At 43.9% G+C, this 11,754-nt stretch overlaps 1 protein-coding gene across 11 annotated transcripts in view; it reads left to right on the top strand.

Annotated features, from left to right (window-relative positions):
* Positions 1 to 11,754, top strand: part of LOC139935944 (plexin-B2-like) — a 99,135-nt gene that overhangs the window by 32,841 nt on the left and 54,540 nt on the right. For 10 of the 11 annotated variants that reach the window (XR_011785867.1, XR_011785859.1, XR_011785864.1 and 7 more), the window contains exons 1-6: positions 60 to 149; positions 1,496 to 1,641; positions 2,247 to 2,393; positions 2,882 to 2,990; positions 4,144 to 4,316; positions 4,740 to 4,850. Coding sequence is in view for 1 of the 11 variants with exons in the window: in XM_071930594.1 (XP_071786695.1) it covers positions 1,615 to 1,641; positions 2,247 to 2,393; positions 2,882 to 2,990; positions 4,144 to 4,316; positions 4,740 to 4,805 (522 nt within the window). In the remaining 10 variants the exon portion in view is untranslated. Of the gene's footprint in view, positions 1 to 59; positions 150 to 1,495; positions 1,642 to 2,246; positions 2,394 to 2,881; positions 2,991 to 4,143; positions 4,317 to 4,739; positions 4,851 to 11,754 lie in introns of those variants that run through there. The other variant, XR_011785861.1, reaches the window with a different exon arrangement.

Below are 11,754 nucleotides of genomic sequence, written 5' to 3'. Positions count from 1 at the left end.
CACACAAGCACTGTTGGTGCTGCATACAGAAAAACTTAGTGCAGCATGCAGTGATGTGTCAACCACCTCAAAATGGCGTATGGTCGGTCTGGTGTGTGTCGAAAGAGTCAGAAAGCTTTGTGTTGGCCATGGTAATTATGTATTGCTCGGTAAGATTATTGAACCATTAAACCCCAGACCAAAGTGTGGTCTTATCTCTTATTTACTTCAGTTATATTTTTGGTATTTTTTCCAATTTATTTTGGCTATTTGGTCCTTGGTACGTCGGATGATTTTGACCATGGCATGGATGGTGTTGGAGCTATGATATGATTATGACCTCTCTGTCTTTACTCTATGCTATATATCTGTTGCATATCCACCAGATGGAGTTTGCACAGTACTACTGTCAGTAGCATACAGATACAGACCGTTTTGCTTTTAAACAGTGCATTTCTTTGTCAACATGGTCAAACTGTGTTCGGCACACAGTAGAGCATGTTGTGTGCTGGTGCATGTAAGCATGGAGCTATAGTTAAAGAGAATCAATTTGTGGTGATGAGGTTTTCAACTAGTGGTTTAATCCCAATGAGTCCTGGTTCTTGATAATTTTACCGAGACGAAGTCGAGGTAAATTATCAAGAACCAGGCCTCGGCGGGTTTAAACCACTAGTTGAAAACCGATTCAACACACTTGGATTCCCATTCATCCATAAATACCTTTTCGGTCAAAAAACATCAACACTTTTAAAAGTAAAATAAATGCAAAAATTATAATTGTTCAATGATTACTTTCAACACAACACCCCTCCAGCTATGAAATGTAAGGCCCTCTGGTAAACAACTCCTTTTAAGGGAATGCCGTGCGCGTCGTGCGTATTGCGTGATGTGGCACAACTGTCCCGGCCGTTGCTCTCGACCAATAGGAATGAAAAAACTGTCTTATTAATAAGCACACGTGCAAGCCAGCGTGTCACGCCCATGTTTCAACATGTGACGCTCTCTCCACCAATAGGAATAGCAAAACTGTCTGAGGTATTTATGAATGGGCAATGATGGTCAGAAACCTAGTATCCTTTATGTAGTAAATTGTAGGGATTGTTGTTTTTTAACAATTCTAACAATTTAATTTTTTTATGATAAACATCAAGATCTCACTTTTGAACATTGGTGCAAAAGTAACCCTTTAGAAGCCACATTGACATTCGTTTTTACAACAATTTATATCTAAATTTAAAACCCATCTTTTTAATCACAGAAGTGCTTAAAAACATTATTTTTGTTATGTGCGCTATTATAAGAACTGCTTATTCCTATTATTATTCAGCGTTGTGGCAAAATTTTCTATCATCGAACTCAGGTTGGAAATGGGTGTTGAAGTTATTTTTGTTGTTTTATTATTACTTTTTTGTTTTATTTTATACAGATTTGCCAGAAACCATAACTGTAGTCATTGTATTGTTAGTACCGGTGGCATTTCCCTGAACTATTTATTTCTTCTTTTGCCACCATCCAGAAGTACATTGATCACATGTTTGAGTCCATCCTCAACGCAGACCAAGCTCCTCGTGCTGTCAAGTATCTGTTTGACTTCTTTGATAAGTCAGTCAGAAATGTTATTGCAGACTCTGGGGCATGCATCAACGTCTGGAAGGGAAACAGGTGATGTTTGTTCACTCTCACTGACAATGTCAAAAATAGGGACCGTCACATTCTGAAAATTTAGTAACATTAAATGCAACTAAAAAATTTGATGTGAATTTGCTTACGAAACTGACCTTATAACTTAGTTCCATGATCTTAATTTTCTGGATGTTACAAATGCCTGAATGCATTAAAATGTTTTGTAACGTACAGCAGTGCTAATGTGTGTTTTACACACTCATAAGCTGTGAGTGTGGGTGCCTATAGACACAGATCAAGCTAATGTCTCTATTTCTGACTTTGCTACTTGACAGGTATGTGACTCAACACGATGACTTAAATTCACTGAAAGACACTCTCTGGACCAACTCATTGACTTGCTAACTCTTACAGGTTGACTCACAGACGATGACTCACACTTTCTGACAGACACTCGCTGACCCATTCACAGTTGCTGACTCAAACTCATTAACGGACGCTTACTGAATCTACCACTGACAGAGTAGCTGGTTGTTTACTGGAGCTGTTTCATGTTTGGTATGGTGCATTGCCAATAAATTAATATAACTTACTCTTTGATTTTTAGGGTAACAAACTTCCTTTTACAATAATTTATTTTTCAGTTAGCTGCTGCATTCTGGTCCGCTGCCATCTGTCGTCCGGATTTCATTTTTGATATTAGACCTTCTTGCCCTGTGGAGGCCAGTATTGAAGTCACTGCTCAGGCTTTCTATGATGCTCACGAAGCTAGCGATCAGAAACTCGGCAAGGTAAGGATTGTGTGTAGTCTGGGAAGGGGTAGGGGGAGTTTAGTATTAATAACTTGGTGTTAAAGGCAATCTATGTTCATTGTATAACCCATGTGGGTTTGAGTAAGGGGAGTTTAATATGGGAGTCACTGCTCAGCATTTTGTGCTGTTAGTTTCAGTCCCTCATGAAGAATATCGACTGTAAAGAATCTGTTTGTATGATCAATCTGGGTTGGGATGGGGGTGTTTGGTTGGTATGGAGTTATCCCTATGACTTTTTGTAATGTTTATGTCAGGCATTTTGTGAAACTCATGAAGTCAGCATTTTGACGAGTGACGAAGAGCCGGCTTAGTAGACTCCAGTAAGATGCTTCTTTAGCCCTTATGAAGTTGGCAGCAGTCCTTTGTGCACTACATTCTATGGCGTTTAATTTAGGGAGGTAAACGTTGAGTTTCAGAAGATGTTGTTGTTTGATTTTTTCTTTGGCTGTTTTGTTTTATTCCTTCAGAACTCTGACTTGAAGAAGTTCTTGTTTAAGAAAGACCTTGAAGACCAGACCTACTACGACGGTATCTATAACATGCCCAAAGTGTCTTTCAAAGAACTTGACTTGCCAGGTAAGAAACCAATTTTTTGTGTTACCGTACATTCATTTTAGTGTCACATTGAAGTGGATCAGATTTTTACTATTTTGGGGATGAATATTTTGATTCTTCATTTCAATCTTTTATATGATTTGAGGCAATGCAAGGTGAGGTATCAATGTATATTCGGCTTGTGGTAACACCATGTATATTATGTCTACTTTGCTGGTCAGATTGATTGAGAACTTGTTCTGCTAATTTTACTGCCGCGGAGTAGGCTTCAGAATTGACTAGTGTTTACTTGTTATGATAATCTTAATTGGTCGAACATTTGGACTGGAGTGCTCAAGCCATTGTCAGGAGACTGAAGAGTAACGTGTGAGACATGCTGGCCTTTTTAGTCGAACACTAAATCCTAGTATACACATTAGGTTGCTACTTCATGGCCCAATGGTACCAGGGTTTGCCCATCTGGAGGTCGCTATTCAAACGCTTGCCCCGAACCATTTGACATAGCAAATGTGTCTTTAGTCTAAGGAAATCAAATGTAAGCGTTACAATACTAAGCAAGTCATTACACCAGACATTATTCAAATCTACATGTAACTCGCAAATGGCCTATTAATTAAGAATGTAAAATTTGGGTGGGGGGGGGGTTGTGAGGTTGTGGGGGTATGTAGATTCACAAAACATGAACACTGTCTGTACTATTTTGTGAGTTCTAGCAAACCTGTGTACATGTAATGCCTGATCAAACACGATGGATATACATTTTTTTATCACCCTTTCTCATGCCAGAGATGAAGACCATGTCAAAATTACTGACAAGAAAACCCCTTTGGTGCACTTGACAACCCATGCTCTAAAAGAAGAATAGCGTTAATTTGGAAAAAATCAATTCACTGAAAGACACTTTCTGACCAACTCATTGACTCACACTTGGTGACTTTTACATGTTGACTCACAGACGCTGACTTACACTTGCTGACAGACACTCGCTGACCCATTCACAGTTGCTGGATTAAATTTGTGAACAGACTCTCACTGAATCTACCACTGACAGAGTAGCCGGTCGTTTACTGGAACCGTTTCATGTTTGGTATGGTGTATTGCCAATAAATTATTATAACTTACTCTTTCATTTTTTGGGTAACAAACTTCCCTTTACAATAATTCATTTTTTCAGTTAGCTGCTGCGTTCTGGTCCGATGCCATCCGTTACCGTTCTGGTCCGATGCCATTCGTTATCCGGATTTAATTTTTGATATTAGACCTTCTCGCCCTGTGGAGGCCAGTGTGGAGGTCATTGCTCAGGCGTTCTATGATGCTCATGAAGCCACTGATCAGAAACTCGGCAAGGTAAGGATTGTGTGTAGTCTGGGAAGGGGTAGGGGGAGTTTAGTATTAATTAATCGTTGTTAAAGGCAATCTATGTTGTATGACTCTTGTGGGTTTGGGTAAAGGGAAGTTTAATATGGGAGTCACTGCTCAGCATTTTGTGCTGTTAGTTTCAGTCCCTCATGAAGAACATCGCGGTAAAGATTCTGTTTGTACGGAGTTAATCCTATGACTTTTTGTTATGTTTATGTCAGGCATTCTGTGAAACTCATGAAGTCAGCATTTTTACGAGTAACGAAGGTCCGGCTTAGGGAGACTCCAGTAAGATGGTTCTTTAGCCCTTTTGAAGTTGGCAGTCCTTTGTGCATTACATTCTATGACACTTAGTTTAGGGAGGTAAATGGTGAGTTTCAGAAGATGTGGTTGTTTGATTTTTTCTTTTAGGACTCTGACTTGAAGAAATACCTTGAAAACCAGACCTACGCAGACGGTATTTATAACATGCCTTGAGTGTCCTTCAAAGAACCCGACAAGGAACTGTTTGCGACTCTCCAGGTAAGAAACAATTTTTTTGTTACCGTAGATTAATTTTAGTGTCACATTGAAGTGGATCAGATTTTTACTATTTGTTTTGGTGAATATTTTGATTCTTCATTTCAATCTTTTACGAATGGGATTTGAGGCAATGCATGGCGAGGTATCAATGTATATTCGGCTTGTGGTAACACCATGTCTATTATGTTTACTTCGCTGGTCAGATTTTTTTCCCTGAGAACTTGTCATGCTAATTTTACTGCCACTGAGTAGGCTTCAGAATTGAGAAGACTGATAAGGGCAATTCCATGGTCAGTCGCACTACACTTTTCTGTGTCATTTCTCAATCTTGTGATGCTAGTAGTTCTGTGTGTGATAATCTTTCCACTAAGTTTATAGACTGATTTGTACTTGACACCCAAGGCTTTGAATCGTTGATATTAGAAACCTTGTGGGCTTTGTGCCCCGGACGTCATTTCGTTGTAAAAAGCGGTCAGTCGCATTACACAAAAAGGACATGGTAAAAGTACAATAGTCACATTTTAAAAGTTTCCAATTAAAAAACTTGTGAAAGTTTTACTACATGTAACACACAACTCTTATACATGAGTATCCAACAGAATAGTTATAAATGTTCAGTAACTTGAAGTCTACTTCACTCTACTTACCGGTAGAGTCGAATTACTAATTTGCATATTCCCTATGCCGCTAGGCAGAAATGCTAAGACTTTTACACACAATAGCGCCCTCCACCGTCCTACCCATAACGCCCCGTGACATGCCCATCACGGAATCGTCCTCTTTTCTCTTAGCCGCAAGTGAGTGAGGTTGTGTTTTAAATCTGTTCCACAGTTCAACTGTTATCTAAACCTTTCCTCGCTAAGAGTGCTTAAAAAGACTTGAAAAATTGTAGAGTTGTAGTTGTTGTTATTGTAGTGAGTTGTGAAATAAACTATAGTTTGATTTCGTTGATAAAATAATGAGTAGTGTTAAGAAACTAGGGAGGGCTTCGGCCGTCACTACTGGGGTTACGTCCGTTTCCCCGGGATAGTCGGAGCTCTCGGGGGGCTGCGCCGGTGACACTCCCTCGCCCGGCTTGCAGTCCTCCAGCCAACCTACGCAGCCTCTGTCGGCTCCGTCGGCCGGAATACCCACTGATCAAAGAGGGGTTGCTTCCCACTCCCCCTCTTCGGAAGTGTGCGTGGGTCGACCCAGTCGAAGGTCAAATGCCCCGGCAAGGCCAAGAAAACCGGTGCCAGGGCAGCGACCAAGAGAGGCAGGGCAAAAGGTGGCTCCGTTCCAGAGCGCACCGCCCACTCTCCCAGCACAGCCTCGGAGTCTCTGAAGCCGGAGGGCATCCCCCATCTGCACCGCTCAGAATACCCGGCCCGCACCGACACCGTGGATTCCCCCCAAAAAGACCTACAGGGCACCCTCCCACGCCATAGGCTGTGGGGCGCTGGCCATGGGGAGAAGGATTATGGGTGCGGAGTCGGGTACCTGGGACTCCCCTGGGAAACCCCACTCACAGGGCCCGCCCTCGTCTTCGGGTCTCACCCGTTGTTCGGGCATCCCTGTCACTAAGGTTTCCTCAGAGAGAGCCTCGGATTTGTCCCGTGAGCGGGTACCGAATAAGCGGCAGAGGACCAGAAAAGACCGTCATCTTCGGTCGTCTGAAGACTCCTCACCTGACGGCCATTGGAAGCATCATCGGGGTAGCGGGCCACTATCCCGAGCGAATTCCTCACTGCTTTCCAGACCTTAGCGGCCTCAATATCCGGCCGACGCGAGGTTCAGGAATTTTCCCAGTTTTCGGGACCGTATACCCAGCCCGACCAGTCCGGTCATGGCTGGGTGAACCAGGATCGAGGCAGCGTACCCTGCAGGCTCAGCCGGCCACCGGCCTCCCCTCTCAGCCACCGTCCCACGGTCACCACACAGGAGGTTGCATGGGGTGTAAGGGAACAGGGTGATGTGCGGTCACGCACGGGTGCACGTCCACAATCCCAGACGGGGATTAGCATACACCCCTCTGGATCCTTTGTATCCGATCAGGATGCAGAAAACCATGAGGTCGTTCACACGCTGTACTAAAGTCGGTCTAAGTCCACTTAAACCGGGTCGGGTTCAACTTTTGTGCGTGTGAACGCAATTAAAGTTAGACCGGATCGGGTTTAAACCCCAAAACTTAAACCGTCCAGCGAGGCGGTCTAAGTCTAAACTGCTTCGGGTTTATCTTTAACACTGCAGGTGGACAGAATGACATCCGGTTTACACTCACAACGGACGACCCATTGTGTGGTTTAATGCACACGCCCGGGACCCGGAGTGGTTGTATTCGGTTTCTGATGCCTCTGATGCTGAAAAGCACTGAGTATTTATATTACTTTCTTGTCGCTTACCGAGTTGGCGAAACCCTCTCGATCGGTGTATGCAGTTTAACACAGGCCCACGCCCATGATTTATTAAATTCTGAAACAAATTATATTTTCCAAGTTTTTGTTGTTGAGTGTCCTACAATAAATTGAAACGGTTTTTCATGCGTATAGACGATGTGACCTATGTTTACATTCATACCGCCCTCTGTTGACAAAACACTCTATAGGTCATGTTTCGCCGGGCACTGAGTTGCGCAGTCACAGTAAGATTGTGTACACTTTCTAGCTGGCTGCCAAAACACAAAGGTTTTGCCCGGCGGTATGCGCGCGAATCATGTTATGGTTTTCGTGTGACGTCAGCGGTCACATCGTCTATACGAAAAAGCATATTTTGTAATGCTTCTCACATGTACAGCGCTGCCATCCCATAGTGATCACTCTTCGATATCAACTAGTTACCATCACCGACCCCGTGGATGTGCCTTTCTATTGCCGTCACCGTTACTAGCTTGCTGTACTTTCAATCTAGGAGAATGAACTGCAGTGGGCGTGAGGCTGTGTGTAGGGGAAATTCCCTACGCCAGCAATATCACCACGTTGTTGGGAAGTTGGGAAAATACTGCAAAGTACATGTATTTACGTAACTTGCACGTGTGCAGTTGTGTTTATGAACGAATCGGAATAAAAATCGGAGCACCAGCTTTTTAGAGATCGCAACTTCCAATCGATTGAAGTACAAACTAAAAGTATTTATTAAATCGGAAACAGTGGTATAAAACAAAACACAAAAATTAAAAGTGCTCTGTTTCATGGAATATGGACAATATTTTGGTTAGTTTTCTCGGAGGTTTGTATCAATATTTTGTTTGTTTAAAAAAATAATTTCGAGTCGTGTTCATGTTTGTTTTAAGTGCCCATATCCTCCCAACGGTAAAACTGTTACCGCGTTGGATTGAGCCATTTGTATCCAATAATTATGCCCTGTCTGATCATCCAGGGCATGGGGCATTCAGAATCTCGGCATACTCGGTGCGTGAATATGATGAATAAAACGGATGTTAAAGCAACGGGGTCGGGTCTACTTTGACCTCCTAAAACCGAAGATAAACCGGATCGGGTTTAACTCTGTGCTGTCTGAACGCAATGGGTCTTTATTTTTATGACCACCCCCCCTGCTCATAAAAGTTAGACCGGTTCGGGTCTAAGTAAGTACGCTGTCTGAACATACCCCATGATTTGTTAGGCACAGCCCTGCCTTTGGGTGAACAATCAGTGAGTGTATCCAACCCCCCCTCAACCCCCCCCCCAACCCCCGGGTCCGGCGACTCGTCCCCAGAAGAGGACGAGTTGACCACGGCAGTTCAACGGCTTTCGATTGCTAAAAATTTATTGCACCTTGTCCAAAGGGACATGGCCCGAGTGTGGCGGATCCGGGGGCATGGCGGATCTACGCTCTGACTATGCGATGGGAGGGGATGTTGGCATACGCCTACCCGCCCATCTCTCTCATTCCACGGGTGCTGACGAAGATCGAGCAGGATCACTGCAAAGTTCTCATGATAGCCCCTTTTTGGCCCCGACAGCCCTGGTTCCCACAGCTGGTCAGGCTCCTGGTGCAAAGGCCGGTAGTTCTCCCACAATGCCCGGACCTTGTATAACAGCCCGGGTCCGGAGTGGTTCATCCGACTCCGAGGGACCTGCACCTGACGTGCTGGGTGCTGTTACAAGATCTCTCAGAGCAGTGGGCCTTTCGAGACGGGCTGCGGAAGTTGCCGCCCAGTCCCGAAGGGCCTCAACCCGAAGAGTTTATGACTCCCGACTACGCCATTTCTTTAAATTGTGTAGGCTACGAGCTACTCATCCCGCCGATGCTTCTGTAGAGGAAGTTGGGGATTTCCTCCTATGTCATTTTGATAGTGGGCTGGCAACAGCCACGGTGAAAAATTACAGTTCGGCCATTGCGGCAGTCCACGGAAGATTCGCCGACGGCTCGACAGTCTCAGATAACCGGGCGATTGGGCAGCTGGCTAAGGGGATGTTTGTCACCCGTCCCCCTGTGCGCAAACTGGTCTCATCCTGGGACCTCTTTAGCGTGCTGTCGGCACTAACAAAACCCCCTTTCGAGGCACTGAGTGGGGCCACGCTGCTACATCTAACGGTCAAGGTGGCCTTATTGTTAGCGATCGCTACGTCTCGCTGACGTAGCGAGCTACACTCCCTTACAGTGGTGGCGGGGCGCATCTGGTTGAACCCGGAGGAGTCCGCCTGATCCCTACGGCGGGGTTTTTAGCCAAAAATCAATCCCGTGCTTTCGAACCCCTAGATATTTTTGTTCTCAATCTGGAACTGCAGTTGGCTGCAGCAAACAAAAATCACTCTGAATGTAAAGTTCAATCAATTTGGAAAATCACGCAGATCAAAAAGGTAATTAATAAAAACTTAGATCTGATTAAATGGTGCTCATTTGTATTGATTCAGTTTCATTGAAAACTACTTTGGTGATCCACTATTAGAAAGTGCAAGAACACTAGAGTCTAGTTCTTAGAAATGATGTAGTTTTGGTGCCATACAGATGCCTTCGATACTCGAGTTGGTCTGGTCTCTGTTGGATTGAGATCCTTGGGTTCATCCGATGAAGTCTGGACTTCAACGACTGGATCAGATTTGCATGTAGGAAGGAGAACGATGTGACGTCTGTTCCTGCGATATTCTGTTCCTGCGATATTCTGTTCCATTGACGTTGACAACTTTATTTAAAGTCATTGGACACTTTCTGAACAGAATAGAAATTAAAAGTTCACGTATTTACAAATGATTTACAGGGTTTACAGAAGGTAATGGTGAAAGACTTCCCTTGAAATATTATTCCATGAAATTGAGAAAACATTAAAACAATTGGCAATTCTCGTTAATAAGAATAACAGATTTATTTTAAACACATGCCATGACATGGCAAAACATGCGGAAACAAGGGTTGGCTTTCCCGTTGACTGATTGATTAAGCCTAAATTTTCACAGGTTTGTTATTTTATGTATAAGTTGTGATACACAAAGTGTGGGCTTTTGGACAGTACTGTTTACCGATGTTGTGCGATTGCTTCAAGAACGTGGAGTATTAGTTTTGCGGACAACAGTGCCTACTGGACCCAACTTTCCTTTGGTTGGGATCTTCACCTCATCACCCCCATGCAGGTCATTGAGCTTTCTCACTCCATGTTTCTGGTTGAAGGTGTTCTTGATCTTAGGCTTATTGGTTTTGTCAGCGACTTCCAGGGTCATTCTGCTTTGGATGGAGATTGACGTGTAGAGTTGGGAGGGATGTGCGAATCTGTCTTACCATCATGAGGCTGGCAGGGCTTTCTCCAAGACTCGGTAGAGGGGTTGAGCGATATGTCATGAGTGTTCAAACAGGATCTTCTTCACGAAAGATTATCTTGGATATATATTTGGCATTTTCTGCTTGTCCATTTGACTGTGGGTAATGCTGACTTGAAGTGATGTGTTTGAAGTTGTATTCACTAGTGAACTGTTTGAATTCCCCAAGGAACTGTGGACCGTTATCCGTCACTACAAGTTTGGAATGCCAGATCGCAGATGTGGCTGTTGCTTTGGTAGTGCAACTCTATCTATCTGGAGTAGTAATCGACTAGCACTTTATCAAGTCGTTAATCAGAGAAGGACTGTAGCAGCATGGAGTATGAAGTGAGAGAGCCAATTGCCCAAAACCATCAGTCATTTAACTTCTTTCTTAGTCATCGGTGGAGCCATTTGTATGATTGCTTCGATCTTGGCTGGATCCGGCGGATACCATCTTTTCCAAGTCGATAGCCGAGGAAGTGAACTTGCTACTGTGAGATTTTACATTTCTCCTCGTTTAACCAGCACCATGTACAACATGTAGAGCATGTTGTAGACGCTTGTCATGTTCGTCTTGCGTTTTGCCTGTGACGAGAACATCATCCATATAGACGACTACTCCCGGTAGATCTACCAGTAGATCGCTCATGATTCTCTGGTACAGTTTAGCTGCTGAAGTGATACCAAATAGTAGGCGTTTGATACAAAATCTGCCCAAAGGTGTGATGAAAGTAGTCAGGTGTTGACTGTCAACATGAAGGGGAACCTGCCAAAAGCAGTGCTTTGCATAAAGGATGGAGAAAATCAATCCTGCCTATGGTAGGAATTGAGAACTGTTCTCTCGCTACAGCCTCATTGAGTTGTCGTAGGTCAACACAAACACGGATGCTTTCGTTCTTCTTCGGGGCTATGACGATCTGGGCACACCAATCAGTAGGGGTAATGATGCGTTTGATGATTCTGTGTTTTACCATCTTCTCCAACTCCGCCTTAAGCTGGGATGCATGGGTAATGGTATACAACGAGGGGCATGAACACAGTGAAGATACCATTGGCCGTAAAATAAAGATCTAGCCTCTCTATATTGTTATGGATGTCTTCAATCTGGTCATACATGTCAAGATGACCGATTAGTGCAGCGCTAACAAGCGCCCATCTATGGAGATTGTGCCATCGTGATCCTGTGTGTG

The sequence above is a fragment of the Asterias amurensis genome, chromosome 4 (assembly GCF_032118995.1).
Source record: "Asterias amurensis chromosome 4, ASM3211899v1".
Lineage (NCBI taxonomy): Eukaryota > Metazoa > Echinodermata > Asteroidea > Forcipulatida > Asteriidae > Asterias > Asterias amurensis.
This window is presented reverse-complemented; position numbering and strand designations above follow the sequence as displayed.